At 45.0% G+C, this 22010-nt stretch overlaps 1 protein-coding gene across 3 annotated transcripts in view; it reads left to right on the top strand.

Annotated features, from left to right (window-relative positions):
• gpc6a (glypican 6a) overlaps nucleotides 1-22010 on the top strand; it is a 132124-nt gene that overhangs the window by 69042 nt on the left and 41072 nt on the right. For all 3 annotated transcript variants that reach the window (XR_009786747.1, XM_061763513.1, XM_061763498.1), the window contains exon 3: nucleotides 18968-19359. Coding sequence is in view for 2 of the 3 variants with exons in the window: in XM_061763513.1 (XP_061619497.1) it covers nucleotides 18968-19359 (392 nt within the window). In the remaining variant the exon portion in view is untranslated. The remainder of the gene's footprint in view (nucleotides 1-18967; nucleotides 19360-22010) is intronic.

Below are 22010 nucleotides of genomic sequence, written 5' to 3'. Positions count from 1 at the left end.
ACAAACTGTGCTACTTTTAGCTTGTAGTTTCTAAAACCTGTCAAGCCTCTTTATCTAAAAAAAAAACCCCGGCTACATGCTGTGAACGGTTTCATTCACCTGAGCCAAGAAGAGGCTCTCTGCTTTGTTGAGGGAGATAGTGTCCCAGCTGGTGCAAACAATCACTGAGGCAGATCATATTGTTGAAATGTTCATCTGTTTGTCTTTGCTTTGAATGTCAAGGTTTGTTGGCCGTCCCGGATGTGCATTTTAATTCCCATGTGTTTACATGCCTCTTACGAATGTACAGAGATGATGAAAATGGTTCTTTATTGAAATTTTAGGCAGCTGTTATTATGTGTCACCTTGTAGTTTTGGCTGCTGACAGAAACTCATTATCTAAGAACAAAAAACATGTTCTCTATTTTTCTGGCTACACAATAGTGAAAGAAAATGCTCTCTTGATGCACCATGGAGACAAATCAATGTCAGGAAATCGTGCCATAATGCAACCAGCAGCCTTCCTAAAGGTAGCTAGCAGGTTCATCATGCTTACAGACTTAAATATACTGCAAAGGGGGGGACGGTGCAGAGGCCCTGGGTTTTGGGGGCATCAACAGGCATCCACCTATACATTTTCATAGGAAAGCATTTGTAAAAGGTGACTAAAAATTTCTATCATCCCGTTGACAATTTCCTTTTTAGGATGTAAAACTTCAATCAACCCCCCCAAATGAGCGATCAAAAATAATTCTGGCACCAGGCAGCTAATGAGGTTTACATGTCACTGTATACTGTAACTCTTTATTGATACATATCCATAACGTGTAAGACTTACAGAGCCCTTCAACAGTTTATTCTACGTAACCATCCATCTGTGCCTCAGCCACAGAAAAAAATATATACATTGCCATAAGGTAGCTATACTGTACTGATAGCTATACTGTACTGGAAATATCTAACATTCTTGTTTTTCAGAAGATTCTGTCGATATTCTTCAAGAGACTCATGAATATGGTGTTGGTGGTTTCAGGAATAAAAACAAAAAGTGATGTCTGTATGCAAGGAAATTTTTATTCACCAAATGCTAAACAGGCCAAAGAAATGTCATGAGAATGCCACTTTAACATGATTTGGCCTTTTAGGTTCTTTCATCTACTGCAGCTTCAATCTAAGTGAAAATGCTGGGTGGTTTTCCAAAGGCTGATCAAGATATGCCTTGAATTGCACACTAGACTTTTAAGATAAACCATCGAGGAATATACAGTATAATATGTCAGCAGAAATATACAAACATACATTCAGGTATGTACTGAATATATATAAAAGGTTAGCTAAGAAGAAGTGGGACACTGAGAGGACTGAGGAGAGGCGAAAGGAATACATTGAGATGTGACACAGGGCAAAGGTAGAGGTGGCAAAGGCCAAACAAGAGCCATATGATGACATGTATGGCAGGTTGGACACTAAAGAAGGAGAAAAGGATCTATACAGGCTGGCCAGACAGAGGGATAGAGATGGGAAGGATGTGCAGCAAGTTAGGGTGATTAAGGACAGAGATGGAAATATGTTGACTGCTGCCAGTAGTGTGCAAGATAGATGGAAAGAATACTTCGAGCAGTTGATGAATGAGGAAAATGAGAGAGAAGGGAGAGGAGAAGAGGCAAGTGTGGTGGACCAGGAAGTGGCAATGATTAGTAAGGGGGAAGTTAGAAAGGCATTAAAGAGGATGAACAATGGAAAGGCAGTTTGTCCTGATTACATTCCTGTGGAGGTATGGAAGCATCTAGGAGAGGTGGCTGTGGACTTTTTGACCAGCTTGTTCAATAAAATTCTAGCGGGTGAGAAGATGCCTGAGGAATGGAGCTGATGCCCATTTTTAAGAACAAGGGTGATGTGCAGAGCTGTGGGAACTATAGAGGAATAAAGTTGATGAGCCACAAAATGAAGTTATGGGAAAGAGTAGTGGAGGCTAGACTCAGGACAGAAGTGAGTATTTGCAAGCAACAGTATGGTTTCATGCCTAGAAAGAGTAACACAGATGCATTATTTGCCTTGAGGATGTTGATGGAAAAGTACAGAGAAGGTCAGAAGGAGCTACATTGTGTCTTTGTAGATTTAGAGAAAGCTTATGACAGAGAGGAACTGTGGTACTGCATGCGGAAGTCTGGAGTTGCAGAGAAGTATGTTAGAATAATACAGGACATGTACGAGGGCAGCAGAACAGTGGTGAGGTGTGCTGTAGATGTGACAGACAAATTTAAGGTGGGGGTGGGACTGCATCAGGGATAAGCCCTGAGCCCCTTCCTGTTTGCAGTGGTGATGTATAGGCTGACAGATGAGGTTAGACTGGAATCCCCATGGACCATGATGTTTGCAGATGACGTGATCTGCAGTGAAAACAGGGAGCAGGTGGAAGAACAGTTAGAAAGATGGAGGCATGCACTGGATAGCAGAGGAATGAAGATGAAGATTAGCCAAAGTAAGACAAAATATATGTGCATGAATGAGAGGGGTGGTGGGGGAAGAGCGAGGCTACAGGGAGAATAGATAGCGAGGGTGGGGGACTTTAAATACTTGAGGTCAACCGTCCAGAGCAATGGTGAGTGTGGTCAGGAAGTGAAGAAACGGGTCCAAGCAGGTTGGAACGGGTGGAGGAAGGTGTCAGGTGTGTTATGTGACAGAAGAGTCTCTGCTAGGATGAAGGGCAAAGTTTATAAAACAGTGGTGAGGCCAGCCATGATGTACGGATTAGAGACAGTGGCACTGAAGAGACAACAGGAAGCAGAGCTGGAGGTGGCGGAAATGAAGATGTTGAGGTTCGCTCTCGGAGTGACCAGGTTCGATAAAATTTGAAATGAGCTCATCAGAGGGACAGCCAAGGTTCGATGTTTTGGAGACAAAGTTAGAGAGAGCAGACTTCGATGGTTTGGACACGTCCAAAGGAGGGATAAATCCACTCGTGCTCTCATTGGTCAATGTTGCGCCGGGAACCAATCACGCGCCTTGTAGGAGTGCCCGTAGCATGTACAGTACAGGACAGGCATGTACAAAGCCTCTGAGTCAACTCATTTCTTTGTTTGGCATGCAGGGAAACCTTCTCTCTCATGCATCAACATGAAACAACACGTCTTTCCGCAATATGGCTGCTGATATGGCTGCATTTTTTTTTAATGAATATTTTGGAAAAACCCGCGAAGCACTGAAGCCGCAAAACGTGAAGCGTGAAGTGGCGAGGGAACGCTGTATACATATACACACACACACACACACACAGTTTGCATGTTCTTCCCGTGCCTGTGTGTGTTCTCTCCGGGTATTCCGTTTTTCCTCCCAATTCCAAAAACATGCATGGTAGGTTGATTGAAGATTCTAAATTGCCCATAGGTGCACGTTTGTCTATATGTGCCCTGCAATTGGCTGGCGATCAGTTCAGGGTGTACCCCACTTCTCTCCCAGAGTCGGCTGAGATATATATATTACATTATTTTTCAAACAGTCCCTTGAAAGAGCATGTCTGTCCTGTACAGTTTTTGTCCGGTAGCGGTTACTATTTTTGACCACAAGAAACCCATTCTGCAAGCTTCCTCGCCTTCCATTGCTCTGTAGATAAAAAACACAACAGTCACTGAAATTGGAGGATTTCCTCCCTCATGTGTAAGCCTTAGGCTGCTGGACCCTATTCACAACAAAGAAGAGGATCAAACCGCAATGAGTGTGGTGCACTGCAGTCCTTCAGTTCATTCGGGGAAAAAGAGGACTGTGTCTGGAATTATTATTTTGCTAAATTGAGCAGCTTAAGCAGACAATTCTAAATGTTATTCTTTTAGCTATTGTGACTTAGTTTGCACAGTTTTATCAGCTGACAAGAATTATCTTAATACAATAATATGAATGACACAATAATAATTATAATAATTAAATGTATTTGTAAATAATGGTTTCGAAATATTCCAACTGACACTAAGGACTCTATTTTCGTTACCAGTGCAAGTCCGGCGCTGTGCTGGGCGTAACTCTGCGAGGAGGCGGGTTAAAGTAGGTTGTCGTAATTTCGGAGACGAGTGCAGGCAGCATATTTAAAAAAGGGACTGTCTGCGCCTCGGCGTGAAAACAGCCGACTTTATTTACCTCCAATCAAAGCAGCTACTTTCATTCATTCCCTTTCAGTGAGGTGCCATGACGATCTCACATTAGCGAGCCATATATGACTGGTGGATTGTGACTTGACCGCCGTGGGAAAAGACAACGTGATTAACAGTAACAGTATGAGCTGGGGATAAATGCGGGCGACTTAAATATGTCCACGGACCTCATGAATCTTTCCCCACCCATTGACGATTGTTCATGCATGTGCCTCCATGTCCCCCGTAGCTGTGCCGGCCAGTGGGGTTATTAAAAATAAAAAAATGATATTAATGATGATGTGTTCAATGAATTGCTTTCTACAAAAATTCAGAGGGTTCGCTGTCCGCTGTTCACATATTCCATCCATCCATCCATTTTCTACCGCTTATCCGAGGTCGGGTCATGGGGGCAGTATCTTTAGCGGGGACGCCCAGACTTCCCGCTCCCCAGCCACTTCATCCAGCTCTTCCGGGGGGATCCCGAGGCATTCCCAGGCCAGCCGAAGGACGTAGTCTCTCCAGCGTGTCCTGGGTTGTCCCCGAGGTCTCCTCCCGGGTTGACATGCCTGGAACACCTCACCAGGGCATCCAAATCAGATGCCCCAGCCACCTCAACTGGCTCATCTCGATGTGGAGGAGCAGCGGATCTAGTCTGAGATCCTCCCGGATGACCGAGCTTCTCACCCTATATCTAAGGGAGAGCCCGGACACCCTGCGGAGGAAACTCATTTTGGCCGCTTGTATCCGGGATCTTGTTCTTTCAGTCACGACCCACAGCTCGTGACCATAGGTGAGTGTAGGAACATAGATCGACCAGTAAATTGAGAGCTTCGCCTTTCGACTTAGCTCTATCTTTACCACGACGGACCGATACAAAGTCCGCATCACTGCAGACGGTGCACCGATCCGCCTGTCAATCTCCCGTTCCGTTCTTCCCTCACTTGTGAACAAGACCCCAAGATACTTGAACTCCTCCACTTGGGGAAGGATCTCATCCCCGACCCGGAGAGGGCACGCCACCCTTTTCCGACTGAGGACCATGGTCTCAGATTTGGAGGTGCTGATTCTCATTCCAGCCGCTTCACACTCGGCTGCGAACCGCTCCAGTGAGAGTTGGAGATCACGGCTTGATGAAGCCAACAGAACCACATTATATGCAAAAAAGCAGAGATGCAACACTGAGGCCACCAAACCGGACCCACTCTACGCCTCGGCTGCACCTTGAAATTCTGTCCATAAAAGTTATGAACACAATTGGTGACAAAGGGCAGCCTTGGCGCAGTCCAGCCCTCACCGGGAACCAGTCCGACTTACTGCCGGATATGCGGATCAACCTCTGACTCCGGTCGTACAGGGACCGAACAGCCCGTATCGGGGGTCGGTACCCCATACTCCCGAAGCACCCCCCGCAGGACTCCCCGAGGGACACGGTCGAACGCCTTCTCCAAGTCCACAAAACACATGTAGACTGGTTGGGCTAACTCTCATGCACCCTCGAGGACCCTGCCGAGGGTAAAGAGCTGGTCCACTGTTCCACGGCCAGGACGAAAACCACACTGCTCCTCCTGGATCTGAGATTTGACTTCCCGACGGACTCTCCTCTCCAGCACCCCTGAATAGACCTTACCAGGGAGGCTGAGGAGTGTGATCCCCCTGTAGTTGGAACACACCCTCCGGTCCCCCTTCTTAAATAGGGGGACCACCACCCCAGTCTGCCAATCCAGCGGCACTGTCCCCGATGTCCACGCAATGTTGCAGAGGCGTGTCAACCAGGACAGCCCCACAATATCCAGAGCCTTTAGGTACTCCGGGTGAATTTCATGCACCCCTGGGGCCTTGCCACCGAGGAGCTTTTTAACCACCTCGGTGACCTCAAACCCAGAGATAGGACAGCCCACCTCAGAGAACCCAGACTGTGCTTCCTCATGGGAAGGCGTGTCGGTTGAATTGAGGAGGTCTTCGAAGTATTCTCCCCACCGACTCACAAGGTCCCGAGTCGAGGTCAGCAGCGCCCCATCCCCACTATACACAGCGTTGATGGTGTACTGCTTCCCCCTCCTGAGACGCCGTATGATGGACCAGAATTTCCTCGAAGCCGTCCGGAAGTCTTTCTCCATGGCCTCACCGAACTCATCCCATGCCAGAGTTTTTGCTTCAGCGACCACCAAAGCTGCATTCCGCTTGGCCAGGCGGTACCTATCAGCTGCCTTAGGAGTCCCACAGGCCAAAAACGCCCGATGGGACTCCTTCAGCTTGACGGCATCCCTCACCGTTGGTGTCCACCAACGGGTTCGGGGATTGCCGCCACAATAAGCACTGACCACCTTACGGCCACAGCTCCGGTCGGAACATGGTCCACTCGGACTCTATGTCCCCCACCTCCCCCGGAACATGAGCAAAGTTCTGTCGGAGGTGGGAGTTGAAACTCCTTCTGACAGGGGATTCTGACAGACGTTCCCAGCAGACCCTCACAATACGTTTGGGCCTGCCACGTCGGATCGGCATCTTCCCCCACCATCGGAGCCAACTCACCACCAGGTGATGATCAGTTGACAGCTCTGCCCCTCTCTTCACCTGAGTGTCCAAGACATGCGGCCGCAAGTCCGATGACACGATCACAAAGTCGATCATCGAACTGCGACCTAGGGTGTCCTGGTGCCAAGTACAAGGGTGGACACCCTTATGCTTGAACATGGTGTTCGTTATGGACAATCCGTGATGAGCACAGAAGTCCAATAACAGAACACCGCTCGGGTTCTGATCGGGGTGGCCCTTACTCCCAATCACGCCCTTCCAGGTCTCACTGTCATTGCCCACGTGAGCATTGAAGTCCCCCAGCAGACTGATGGAGTCCCCAGCGGGAGCGCTCTCCAGCACCCCCTCCAAGGACTCGAAAAAGGGTGGGTACTCTGAACTGCTGTTTGGTGCATAGGCACAAACAACAGTCAGGACCCGTCCCCCCACCCGAAGGCGGAGGGAGGCTACCCTCTCGTCCACCGGGTTAACCCCCAACGTACAGGCGCCGAGCCGGGGTGCAATAAGTATACCCACACCCCCTCAGCGCCTCTCACCGTGGGCAACTCCAGAGTTGAAGAGAGTCCAACCCCTCTCAACAGGACTGATACCAGAGCCCAAGCTGTGTGTGGAGGCGAGTCCGACTATATATAGTTGGAACTTCTCGACCTCAAACACCAAACGCGTTCTTTCATGCCCTTTAAAAGGTGATCTCAATACAGTATATGCAGAAAAGGACTCAGCAATCCATGCGTGACTGGAGCATTAAACGTCAGTGGTATACCCTTATAAAGTACAGAGTGAGTTGGTCAAAAACCGTTGGGGACGTTAATGTGTGGACCTCATTCACTCCAAAGATCATTCGATCATTCTGTTATCATTTGTGCCATGTTCTGTCACACATGTTCTGTGTGTTGCACAACACACTTAGACACACACACATACAAACACGCACACAGCGTGTATCTTTCTCGACTCTGGCTCATGAAGATCATCAATAAACAAAACAACCACATTTCTGACATGTCAGAAATCAAATCTATCCCTGACCATTCAAGACCTGGTCCTCTGTACACTGCACAACAAATAGCACCAACAAGACATGAAATTGGCCCGGATTCCAAAACGAGTTGGTCAACTCTGTATCATGCTAGAAGATGGCTTAATTTTCAGAGTATATTTTTAGCTTTACTAAAACTGTTCATTTAGATGGGGTGGAAATGTCATTTCCAACATGTTTAAAACTCTTAAATCACTTGGTGTAAATCATAATGCAGTTGCCATCATGAAATAACCTTTATCTTTTCTATTGGGGCTGGGGGCAAGTCACATCGTGTCTTTGAATGAAATTGGTTCATAAATCTGAATTCTCATGTGCATAAACAATCAAAGACTCAGTGGCTCAAAACTCCAACCAGAAAAATGAGTGTCAGTGAAAGATATGACAGTTTTTCATCATTCATTAACTCAGAAACACTTTCCACAGAGAGTCGCAGTAGAAAAAGGTAATTAATTTCCTCAAGGACAATTATTCTTGTGCTTTGAGATGTGATGATAGAAGCTCTTAGAAGTGGCACACAATGTTCTGAGGGAAAACTAGCTTCATCAGTTGTATTTCATCTATTGTGAGAGACCTACTTCATGGAAGATATGCAAACTTCAACTTTACAATTGTTTGTTTATAATAAAATATAAATAATATATAATAATAATATATAATATAAAATGCTTTAAAGCAAGACTGCCCCATTATGTTAAGAGACCTTCATGGAGAAAATGGCTTTTGCAATTTGGAGAGCAGTGAAAAAAAAAAGTAAAAGCTATTCCAAAATTAAACATGTCATTGTCCATGTGATGATGGGCTTTTAGCCATAAATATTTTATATATCAGTAGCTGTTGATGTCTCATATTTGTAAATCTGTTTCTAGAATTTGAATCTGTAGCAATTCATGTCAGACTTCATGTCAACAAAAATGCACCTTATTTTGATTATGTTTCTGTGCTTCCATAGTTTAATAACATATATATCAGGTGATATAAGAAGAAAATAAATACAATATATCATTCCTTTAATTTGTCTGAAGGTGTTCCAGCTATGTTTGTGGCAGTACAATTTAACAGACAAAAATGATCTTGCAACAAACTTAGAATCTGGCACCAATATCCACTCATGCTTTATTTACAGGTCCAGATGGTAGGTTTGGACGACACTGAACGACTTCTAATATAACAGATGCTGAATTGTAATATGCCTGTATTTGGCTGGCTCGCTGTGCATCATTAATGTCTAAAAGCCCATTATCCAAGGCAAATATGTGCCCCCCTCCACTGCTGCTATAAGGGAACATTAAATTATTTCTTTGGGGAACTGAGAAGACGATTTTGCTCAATTCTGTCAGTCAGTTTTCTGCAGAAGTGGAGTACAGTAAGCCCTTTTTCCCACAGATTTTACCCGAGATTCTCACTTCTGTCAAAAAAAAAACAATTGCTCTTTGAAAAAGGCAGTGGCTGCAGAAACTTTCATTTTAAAGATGCTTAAATGGGCTGCCAGTCCATGATTGATGGTCTGTGTGAAAATGGCTTGCGATGTCCCCAGATCCTATAAAAGGGGCTTTTAATTATGACAACCTCATATTGATGTTGTCAGTTCGTTTGCTAAATGCAGCAGGTACTGTATGTGAGGAGCATGCAATTCACCACAAGTAGCAATGCACAGCACACAATGCAATCTACTGAAAATGCACTGTCTTCATAGTCAACTCACTAACTCATCAACGTATTCACTCTCATTTATTGTGTAAAATGAATTCATTCATGATTGATGAGCAGTCACCCATCAAATAACCTACCATGTCAATGAGAACGATCTCACGTATGTCACTTCAATGCGCAGTGTTGGGGAGTAACTAATGACATTTAATGCTATTACATAATTGAATTTTAAAAACGTATGTAATTTTATTCCATTACATTACTGGGAGAAAATGTGTAATTAAATTAACAGTTGCTTTTGGAAATTTCTGTCATGACGAAACAAAGGACAGGGCCCAAAATGCACGACTCCAATTCAAATGGACAGTTTCAAAAACAGAGGTTTAATAAACGGGCAGAGGTCGCTACACAGGCAGGCAATCCAGACGGCCGCGGAGCCTCAGGATGCGCAATGTGGAAGTCCAGAATGAGTGAGTAAACCTAGACGGGACCCGGTAGCCCTCCCAGTCCATCAGATATTGCAACCCCCTCCGACGAGATGACAACAGCCGCTTCACCGTGAAGACGGGTCTCCCGTCCACGAAACGGGGGGGAGGAGGGGGGCTGGAAGGCGGGACCAGAGGGGACTCCCGGGCGGGCTTTGGCCGGCCGACGTGAAATGCAGGGTGGACCCGCATCGACCTTGGGAGTCTAAGCTTCATGGTGACATGGTTGATGACCTTTGTGATGGGGAAGGGCCCAACGAACCTGGGAGCAAGCTTCCGGGACTCCACCCGGAGTGGAAGACGCTTGGTCGAGAGCCAAACTCGCTGACCCACTTTGTAGTTCGGGGCCGGTGTCCTCTAACGGTCAGCTACGGTCTTGTAGGACTGTCCTTGGCGTAGCAGCATTTTGCGGGCTTGCTCCCAGGTCCTCCTGCAGCATCTCACCAAGGTCGATGCAGATGGAACCGTGGACTTGGGGCTATGGCAGGAAACAGAGATGGTTGGTAACTATGCACAATGTGAAAAGGCGATAGACAAGTGGATGCAGAGGGGAGAGAATTGTGAGAGAACTCGACCCAAACCAGCTTCTGAGTCCAGGATTGTGGCTCCTGTGACGCGAGACATCGGAGCCCAGTCTCCAGGTCCTGGTTCAGCCTCTCAGTTTGTCCGTTGTTTTCAGGGTGAAACCCAGATGACAGACTGACGGTAGCACCTATTAAACTGCAAAACTCCTTCCAAAATCATGAAACGAATTGGAGGCCCCTATCCGATACCAAATTCTTGGGAAAACCATGAAACTTGAATACCTGGTTTATCATCAACTCTGCAGTTTCTTTAGCTGAGGGGAGTTTCGGCAGTACAATGAAGTGTGCCATCTTAGAGAACCTGTCAACAACTGTGACAACGGTGGTATTTCCTTTAGAGGCCGGTAATCCTGTCACAAAGTCTACGGAAATGTTGTGGTACTGGCAGGGGTCGCATTTCCCCAGAAGACCATTGATGAGAAGACTTGATAGCAGCGCATACCTGGCAATCATTGACCTAATTGATAACATCTCGTCTAACATTAGGCCACCAAAAGCGCTGTTCGACCACAGATTGCGTTTTGGCAATGCCTGGGTGACATACAGTCCTGCTAGTGTGAGCCCAGTGGATAACTCTTCCCCTTAAGGTCGGGACCACATAAAGCCTGTTTTCAGGGCAATCTTCAGGGCTAAGAGTGTTCTTCAGAGCCTCTTTTACCACAGTTTCAATGTCCCAAACAAAAGCAGAAATAAAACATGGCTTGGGCAAAATGGTTGTAGGATCAGACAAAGAATTATCTACGCAGAAAATGTGCAATAAAGCATCCTTTAGAGGCCGGTAATCCTGTCACAAAGTCTACGGAAATGTTGTGGTACTGGCAGGGGTCGCATTTCCCCAGAAGACCATTGATGAGAAGACTTGATAGCAGCGCATACCTGGCAATCATTGACCTAATTGATAACATCTCGTCTAACATTAGGCCACCAAAAGCGCTGTTCGACCACAGATTGCGTTTTGGCAATGCCTGGGTGACATACAGTCCTGCTAGTGTGAGCCCAGTGGATAACTCTTCCCCTTAAGGTCGGGACCACATAAAGCCTGTTTTCAGGGCAATCTTCAGGGCTAAGAGTGTTCTTCAGAGCCTCTTTTACCACAGTTTCAATGTCCCAAACAAAAGCAGAAATAAAACATGGCTTGGGCAAAATGGTTGTAGGATCAGACAAAGAATTATCTACGCAGAAAATGTGCAATAAAGCATCTGGCTTACCATTTTTAGAACCAGCTCGGTTGGATAACGTGAAATTAAATCTTGTGAAGAATAGAGCCCATCGAGCCTGCCTAGCATTTAATCTTTTAGCAGACTTAAGATTCTCAAGGTTCTTGTGATCTGTCCATATTAAAAACGGGGTCTGAGCGCCTTCTGGCCAGTGCCTCCACTCCACCAAAGCCACCTTGACAGCCAGCAGTTCACGGTCAACTATGTCGTAATTTCTCTTGGCTGGAGTCAGTTTTTTTGAGAGATAAGCACAAGGATGTAACTCACTATCCTTGAGACATTTCTGGGAGAGCACTGCTCCTATTCCAGCATCAGACGCATCAACATCTACAACAAACTGCTGTTTGGCATCTGGCAAAGTGAGGATGGGAGTGGAGGTAAAGCTTGATTTTAGTTTCTGAAAAGCTGACTGACAAAGCGGGTTCCACACAAAGGGTCTGTGTGGCGAGGTAAGATCTTGCAAAGGCGAGTGATCTTGTGTGACGTGGGAGTGGGCCAATTTGTCATGGCATCAACTTTGCAAGGGTCCGTTTTGATTTCACCTTGAGCCAGCTCGAAACCCAGAAAAGAAACAGACTCCTTGTGGAACTCACATTTCTCAGCCTTGACATATAGTTCATTCTGCAGTAAATGCTGCAACACAGACCGGACATGAATAATGTGAGTCTCCTCATCCGGGGAGAATATAAAAATATCGTCCAAATATACAAAAACGTACACATTCAACATGTCATTGACAAAGTTCTGGAAAACAGCTGGAGCGTTAGTTAGTCCAAAAGGCATTAGCAAATACTCATAATGTCCCGTTGGTGTGTTGAATGCTGTTCTCCATTCCCTTGTCCTGACTAGATGATACGCATTTCTCAAGTCTAGTTTGGTGAAAACCTTGGCTCCCTCCAGGAACTCAAAGGGGTGGAGATGAAAGGAAGAGGGTACTTGTTTTTCACAGTTATTTCATTGAGACTCCGGTAATCGATACAGGGTTGCAGGGTCTTGTCCTTTTTGTCCACAAAGAAAAATCCTGCTCCCGCAGGGGAAGAAGATGGGTGAAAGATCCCGGCTGCCAGTGATTCTTCCACAAACTTCTTTATAGCCATGTGTTCCGGCCCTGAAAGAGAGAACAACCTCCCACGTGGAGGTGTGGTTCCACGCAGCAAGTCAACTGCACAGTCATAACGTCTGTGGGGTGGAAGGGATTTGGCTTTTGACTTGGAAAAAAACTTATTTAATGTCATGGTAACAGGTGGGCACTTGAGACAAGTCAAGATCCCCGGATGGGGTCTGTGGAATATCATTTGAAACATATCCATGAACATTACATGGAGGCTTGAAACAGTTCTGGGCGCAATTGCTGCCCCATTACATAACATGCCCAGAGGACCAGTCTATGTGGGGGTTATGTAATTTCAACAAAGGCTTCCCTAAAATAAGGTCATAATTCATAGCGTCAAAAGCATGAAAACTAATGCGTTCCGAGTGAGAATCAGGAAATGTTAATGTGAGTGTTTGGGTGCGGTGAGTGATCTTGCCTATAAAACCGCCATCTGCAGCATAAGCGTTGCGGTGGCGTCTTACTTGAAAGGTTCTAAGGTACATACGTCTAATGAGGAGGGAGTTGAGTAAATTTGCGTCAGAACCAGAGTCAATAAATACAGATGTATGAATCTTATGATCTGGAGAGCACTTTTGATCGAGTGTCACTTTAGGAAGAACCGGGGTAGGGTCTTCCTTAATGATATTTAGACTCACCGCTCCCTTGCCCTTGTTACTGGCAACTTTGACATGACAGTTGGTCACGGAATGACCCAACTGCCCGCAGTAGAAGCACTCCCCTTCTCTCAGCCGGTGTTGACGTTCCTCAGGGGAGTGCAGTAACCTGCCCAGTTCCATGGGTTCATCCATGGTGACGCTAGCCAGTAGATTGAGACCGGCAACAGGGGATCTGCCTTGGTTTGGCTGGTCACCGAGGCTCGTCCTCCAAGTGCGCGGTGATGCATCCTTCAGCTGATCTCCGTCCAGCTCGCGATCCAAAAGCCTTTTGTTGATCTTTATGGCGAGAGCAATGAGCGTGTCCAAGTCGGTCAGCAGGTCTAGTGGGACCAAATGGTCTTTGATGGCAGGGGATAGTCCTAGAAAGAATGCATCGAGTAGTGCCCTGTTATTCCACTGACTCTCAGCTGTGAGAATGCGAAACTCAATCGCGTAATCTGACACCCTGCGCTTGCCTTTTTGTAAGGTGACAAGGGAGCGAGCTGCCTCATGATCTGGTGTGAAATACTGAAAAACTTGCTCCATAGTCTTTACAAAAGATGCCCAAGAATGACACGCGGCGGAATTGCGGCTCCATTCAGCAGTAGCCCACGCCTCCGCACGACCAGTCAGGTCGGAAATGACAAAAGCGATCTTTACCCGCTCGGTGGGGAAGGCAGCTGCCTGCAGCTCAAAGTGGAGTTCGCACTGAGTGATGAACGGCTTAATATTCCCAGAACCTCTCCGGTCGAGAGAGCGGGGTGCAGACAGCAGCGGATGTGGCAGGTGACTGCTTCACATGCAAACGGTGGTACAGTGGCGGCATCAGGTGCTGTGCCAGCTGGTTCCTTGTTCTGAACCATATTCATTAGAATTTCAAACTATTAGGCCACCTGTCTCATCATAGTGTCCTGATGCTCTGGCAGTCCCTTTAGATGAAGGTGGAGGGCAGCAAGCTGCTCATCTTGCTTCGAGATGCGTTGACCCTGCGCTTGAAGGGGTTTGCACACCGGGTCTGAGTCTGCTGGGTCCATGTTATGGCTAGTTCGTTCTGTCATCACGGAACAAAGGACAGGGCCCGAAATGCACGACTCCAATTCGTTTGGACAGTTTCAAAAAGAGAGGTTTAATAAACGGGCAGGGTCGGTACACAGGCAGGCAATTCGAAAAGGCAACAGTATCCAAAAAACGTGAGGCAAAAAGGAAAGGTCAATAATCAGAACAGGGTCTAGGCTTACCATGAGTCGAGGCACAGGTGGGGAAGATGCTCTCAGGAGCAGGTGTGTACGAGACAGGGGGAAGACAAAAACCATAACACACACCCATGACAATTTCCATGATTACAATTTTACCTCCATTTGAAAAAGCAAAAAGCTCAGAATTTTATTTCATATCAGGTCCTCCTTCTGCGGCACGGTGGACGACTGGTTAGAGCGTCAGCCTCACAGTTCTGAGGACCTGGGTTCAATCCCCGGCCCCGCCTCTGTGGAGTTTGCATGTTCTCCCTGTGCCTGCGTGGGTTTTCTCCGGGCACTCGGGTTTCCTCCCACATCCAAAAAACATGCATTAATTGGAGATTCTAAATTGCCCGTAGGCATGACTGTGAGTGCGAATCGTTGTTTGTTTCTCTGTGCCCTGCGATTGGCTGGCAACCAGTTCAGGGTGTACCCCGCCTCCTGCCCGATGACAGCTGGGATAGGCTCCAGCACGCCCGCGACCCTAGTGAGGAGAAGCGGCTCAGATAATGGATGGATGGATGGATGGATGGATCAGGTCCTCCTTCTGCGGCACGGTGGACGACTGGTTAGAGCGTCAGCCTCACAGTTCTGAGGACCTGGGTTCAATCCCCGGCCCCGCCTCTGTGGAGTTTGCATGTTCTCCCTGTGCCTGCGTGGGTTTTCTCCGGGCACTCGGGTTTCCTCCCACATCCAAAAAACATGCATTAATTGGAGATTCTAAATTGCCCGTAGGCATGACTGTGAGTGCGAATCGTTGTTTGTTTCTCTGTGCCCTGCGATTGGCTGGCAACCAGTTCAGGGTGTACCCCGCCTCCTGCCCGATGACAGCTGGGATAGGCTCCAGCACGCCCGCGACCCTAGTGAGGAGAAGCGGCTCAGAAAATGGATGGATTGATGGAGGTCCTCCTTCTCCAGCCAATGCCGGTGATTGGCTCTCTCTGGTCATGTGCCATTCTGCCGTGGTCTCAAACACTAGATATTTTTTCAAAATATTACCTCGAAGCTCTACCTTGTGGTGCAATCTATTACTTTGACTGTGATCTTGAAGAGGTTACACTAATAGTTAAACTTTTGAACATATAATTTTTGAACAGTTTCATCTTTATAATTTTTGACTTTTTTTATGGAACAATTGCTTACAGTATCTGATTTGTCATTTGAAGCGATATTGTCTAAATTGTGCACATTTGTCATTAGGTCAACATGGTATCATGTTTTCCACATGCCGTACATGTGTATTATGCAACAAACACATTTTTAATTATGTATTTGCATTCAATAATGTTTGTTTATCAGTTTATTATGTGTGTAAAGAAAATATATGTGGTTAATTCCAAAATAATGATTTACGAGGCGGCACGGTGTCCGACTGGTTAGAGCGTCAGCCTCACAGTTCTGAGGACCCGGGTTCAATCCTCGGCCCCGCCTGTGTGGAGTTTGCATGTTCTCCCCGTTCCTGTGTAGGTTTTCTCCGGGCACTCAGGTTGCCTCCCACGTCCCAAAAACATGCATTAATTGGAGACTCTAAATTGCCTGTAGGCATGACTGTGAGTGCGAATGGTTGTTTGTTTCTATGTGCCCTGCGATTGGCTGGCAACCAGTTCAGGGTGTACCCCGCCCCCTCCCCGATGACAGCTGGGATAGGCTCCAGCACGCCCGCGACCCTCGTGAGGAGAAGCGGCTCAGAAAATGGATGGATGTATGGTTTACAATTTTAGTCCACTTTTTTAGAGGAAACATCTAAGGGTCCTGTTGATGCATTCTTTGAAAATTAAGAAAAATTAAGTAAGCAAAGTGTAGTCAAATGTGATTAGTTTTTACTTTCAGAAAGTAATTGAAATAATTATTCTGTTACATTTTCAAAAGGGTCACTTGTAATTGTAACCAACTACATTTTCAAAGTAATCTTCCCAACACTGTCAATACGTTATACTTTTAGATACCCTTCAAAGTCAGTATGCAGTATATTGGCTGGACGCAGTCATTTTAGCAGGTGTCCTTAGTGTCCTCCTGAAAAGAATGCAGAGGACAGAGTATAGACCTACTTTATTCTGGCAAAATATATTTATAACACAGCTTGTCCACCATGTTGTGGTGCATGGTGCTGTAGGATTCTTTTTAAAGTTACCCTTAGACATTACAACACACACAACACATGAATGTTTTTACCATGTTGCTGTTTTTGGATTTGACAGGGGGGCAAAATATGACGAGGATCCAGTCACTTTTCAGGTCACCATCAATTGATGTGACTGGGTCTGCGACTCACTATGTCAAGATTGTATAAAACATGAAATTTGTTTTTAGTTGAAAAAAACATAGCATTTTAAAGCTATTACATTTAATTTCATAAAAATAATAATATGATAACAAAATGGTCACCTTTTATTAGTCATTATAATTATTTTCAGTAATTATGGCCATATCCATGAATCCCTTGTGCTGTTGTTCTTCTTGAAAATTGATTTGTCATACTCAGAATTACTTGGACAGTTCAGTATAATATATTCTGTAGCAAATATAATTGCTGTAAAGCCCATCCTTATGTAATTATGCTGTGATCATAGTGCCGGTTCTCTTGAACAAAAAATCCAAGTATTCAGACATCCATCCATTTTCTGAGCCGCTTCTCCTCACAAGGGTCGCGGGAGTGCCTATCCCAGCTATCAACGGGCAGGAGGCGGGGTACACCCTGAACTGGTTGCCAGGCAATCGCAGGGCACATATAAACAAACAACCATTTACACTCACATTCACACCTACGGGCAAATTTAGAGTATTCAATTAACCTACCATGCATATTTTTGGGATGTGGGAGGAAACCCACACAGGCACGGGGAGAACATGCAAACTCCACACAGGTGGGCCGGGAATTGAACCCCAGTCCTCAGAACTGTGAGGCAGACGCTCACGTCGTCCATCGTGCCGCTGTATTCAGACGTATTTTAAGGAATTCAAATATTGCAGTGCCTATCTATGATTTTTGTTCCTACATTCTACCATTGGAAAGCTTTTACAAGACTTGTACAGAGCCAACTTTACATGTTCGGTACACATGAGACTGCATGTCCTTGATTTAGGTCCAATTGGAAAAAGACCCACAGGCTTTTAATATTTAAACAAAGGTAGGTGTAATGACACATCATTGTGCTGCAAGGAAAAAAAAAAAAAGAGTAATTTGGGATTGCTCCCCACCTCTTTAGGGTGGATACAGTTCAAATAAGGGAAGAGAGTTTTGGCTGAACAACTTACTAAAACAATGATGCATTGCAAAGCACGTCAGATAGATTCAATAGCAGTTGCATATAAGCTGTTAGTGGAACTAATTCAAATTTAAGTGGTGGTAGATTTTAGAGGTGAGACGCAAACACCCATCAATTTTCTCTGCCGCTTAAGGGTAGCGGGTAATTGGAGCTGATCCCAGGTGAATTTAGGTGAGAGACGGGCTCAACTCTGAACTGACTACCAGTTAATTGCAGGGCAGATAAGAACAAACAACTATTCATACTCATGTACAGACCGATGAACAATTTTTTGAGTTTTGGGAAAGTGTTACGAAGCTGGAGTACACAAAGAAAGTTCCCTTTAGCATGGCATGCAAACTTCACACACATGTTCTAATGAAGGTTTGAAATATAACATTGTTAGGGTGCTATAATAGTTATAATAGAAAAAAACAAATACTGTACTTTAGTCAAATTATATACAACACGAAAGGAAAAGAAGGGATACATTACAAGAACAAGAACGATTGCTGTGCATGGGTGGGATTTCTTTCTGCTATCGCCTACTGTAGTGCCAACAAGCCCCCCAATGTTTTAATAGCAAGCTTGACACGTGAAATGTTGATTCATGTGTCACATGCTTGTTTAAGCAGAAGGTAGAAGGAATATCTGACACGGAGAGCATTGAGGAACGTGAGATCCTATTTACTCGGATTGAGAAAGACCGCTTAGCTGATTTTTCTCTGAATGTTCTGCGTTGGCGTGTTGATGCTCAAGCCTGCCCCCACATAGGTGATGCCAACAAATCCAGCCTGGTATATCTATATTCCCTTCACTGGTAAAAATTCTAAATGTAGTTTTCCTCAATTAATTGGTAGAAGTCAATGTAAAGGTTAGCGTTTGTGAAAAGGACTTTATGATATAATTATTCACCTGTACATTGCACTTGTGTGTGCATACAGTGCCATAATGTAAGACTCATATGAAACATCACTCTTGGCTATAATATTTTGCCCTTGCAATCTCGTGTGTGGCATTTATTAATCAAAACGTTATTAGATATTGTAAATGTTTAATGTAAATCCACATAATTACCTCTCCTCTAACTTCCTTCCTTTTTCACATCCATCCATACAGAGTTTTTCTTGGAACTCCTGGACAATTCAGAGAGGTCTCTGAACAGCATGTTCTCAAGGACATTTGGGAAGCTGTACATGAAAAACTCAGAGGTGTTCCAGGACCTCTTCACTGAGCTAAAGCGTTACTACACAGGGGGCAATGTCAACCTGGAGGAGATGCTCAATGATTTCTGGTCCAGGCTGCTGGAACGGATGTTCCAGCTATTGAACTCCCAGTACCACTTCACAGACGATTACCTGGAGTGTGTCAGTAAATACTCAGATCAACTCAAGCCCTTTGGAGATGTGCCCAGGAAACTAAAGGCTCAGGTCACCAGGGTCTTGATTGCCGCACGGACATTTGTCCAAGGCCTCATGGTTGGTCGGGAAGTTGCCAACAGGGTTGCCAAGGTGAGTTTAATCTTCCTCCTATTATAACTGGGTTTGCTTCTTATTCTCTGCTGTTTAAAAAATCTTGTCATTCCTATGTCTGTAAAAAAAACTCACAAACATGATGTAAGAGTCCATGTGTATCATTGTTTGTTTTTCGTGTGTGATGTAATCCGCTGTTTTCATTTCACTAATTTGAATGTTTTTTTTTAATCAAAAGTTTCCACCATCCACATAAATATATGCAGCAGGGCAGTGTGTGCCCTGTTCATGTTGACCATTGTTTTGTTCATTCGTGAGGCGCTTTTAAAAATATATCCACATTTACCTTTATGTACATGTACTGTAGTTATGCTTATTCTTGTTCTTATTTTTATGCTTATTCTTATTAGAAAAAAAAGCTCTCACTCTGATGACTCCAAACTAGAGCCAAAATAGTGGGAAATATTTTTAGTTGACCATCAAAATATTTAGGGTTAAATAGCATTTATCTTCTTTTTTTTCCCAAGGAACAAATGATCAGGTTTTAGATCTTTTTAGACGGTGTGATATTTTCCACTGTATGGCTGTAGAATATGGTGTCCATGAATGCAAGTACTGTATATGATTGTAATTTGACATCCTTAATCAAGATTTCATAGTGCAAAGAACATTTCACCTCCATTCCCCACACCCTACTCATCTGAAGATTTGATTTACAGTACTTATCTGTGCTTCTTTGTTGTTGTTATATTCCTTTATTGCATTGTCCGTTATGAATATAAGACACATATCCAGTGTTCGTACGTGATGATTTTCACAGATATTGTTTGCTGTTGTTGCTTTATTTTGAGACGGCTGGTTAGACTATTGTTTTTTATTATTTAGATTTATTTACATACATCAACATCTCTCAGCAGTCATTCAACTTAGATTTTAGTGCGTCAAGAAAATAGTTGCCATTTCTTAAAGGCAGAGATGTAAAGTAGGAAGTGTTGAAATGAGCAATGCATCAGTCCTCGACCTAAAAGGCACACTCAGTCAGGATCAAATCCCACATTCCCTGCCCCCTCATCAATTATGAAGTGCAGCCAGGAAACAGTGTGGCATCGCTGAAGGCTGTCAGGCTGGTGACCGGCCAAAAACTGGAGGTGAAAAGTAGCTCAACATGACAAATCGCCTTGACCTAAGAATTACCTTCACTTCTCACAGCTTTCAGTGTACTGTACAATCACATTTGTGTGTCTATCTATGTACAGTAGTATAAATGTAGCTGGTCACTGCTCCATGCCCCAATTTCAAGTTGGTCACCTCACCCTTGAATCAAGGCCAATTTCAATGCCTTTTTGTTTACTGTCAATTTATCACAGCAAGTCTGCAGCAGCAACATTTTTGCAACAGTGATGTTGCATACAATTAAGATGGACATAAGCTGTAAAATTATTAGTTAGAAGTGTTCGTTTTTAGATTCCAACTCCCATTGTATGAGTTAATCACCTGCGACAGAAAGTCAATGCTAACACTGGAGTGAGGTACTTGCACTTTAAGGACCGACTGAGGGACACGACTTGACTGCTTCCACTGTACATTTTCCTCTTTGTTGTTCTACTTAAGTCCTGTGGTCGATAGCATACTTTTAAACTGTTCTCAAAAATCAAGAAGACATTACCATCTGTGGGCTCAAAGACCTCAAAGAAAGAGTACATCTCGACATACAACTTGCATCAGCGCATGACTGTACTTTCAGCAGGCGCAGGTGGGAAAAATGTCAACACTGTCGACCAAGACCATCAGAAATTAAAAGAGTCTAGGGATGCTTGAAACGTCTTTTGAGAACCAGAAACCCTTCACCTCAACTATGAAGCAATGCACAAGTACATGGTTTCTTTTTACAACCGAGCAGCAACAGTAAGCTCCAGAGAAAAGTGTGGAAATTAGGTCACCGATGTTGCCAGCAAAAAACAGATAGAAGGAAGCAGTCTCCTTGCGCGGTTTAAAAATTTATGAAAATATTTATTATTTTACAAACTTAACATAGAATTCCAGCAATATTTAAATCAAAATCAAGTGCTGTGCAATGCAACTTGCATAAAGTGACATTTTTCATGTCACAGATCGAGTTTCCTCTTCTGGGGGAATCTACTGTATTTAACCATGATGTACTTTCAGTGTTTTTTATTATTTATTTTGATCATTTATATGGTTTTTATACTTATTTATTATTACATCAATGTGTAAATTCATCCATCCATTTTCTTCCGCTTATCCGAGGTTGCGTCGCAGGAGCAGTAGCTTTAGCAGGGAAGCCCAGATTTCCCTCTCCCCAGCCACTTCCTCTAGCTCTTCCGAGGGGATCCTGAGGCATTCCGAGGCCAGCCGGCAGACATAGTTTCTCCAGCGTGTCCTGGGTCGTCCCCGGGGTCTCCTCCTGGTGAGACATGCCCGGAACACCTCACCGGGGGATACGTCCAGGAGGCAACCTAATCAGATGCCCAAGCCACCTCATCTGGCTCCTCTCAATGTGGAAGAGCAGGAGCTCTACTCTGAGCCCCTCCTGGATGACCGAGCTTCTCCCCCTATCACTAAGGGAGAGCCCGGACACTCTGCGAAGGAAACTCATTTCGGCCGGTTGTATCCGGGATCTTGTTCTTTCGGTGAGGTGAGGGTAGGAACGTAGATCGACCGGTAAATCG

Source organism: Phyllopteryx taeniolatus, chromosome 2 (genome assembly GCF_024500385.1).
Source record: "Phyllopteryx taeniolatus isolate TA_2022b chromosome 2, UOR_Ptae_1.2, whole genome shotgun sequence".
NCBI lineage: Eukaryota > Metazoa > Chordata > Actinopteri > Syngnathiformes > Syngnathidae > Phyllopteryx > Phyllopteryx taeniolatus.
Note: the sequence above shows the minus strand (reverse complement) of the source record. Positions and strands in the feature narration are given on the sequence as shown.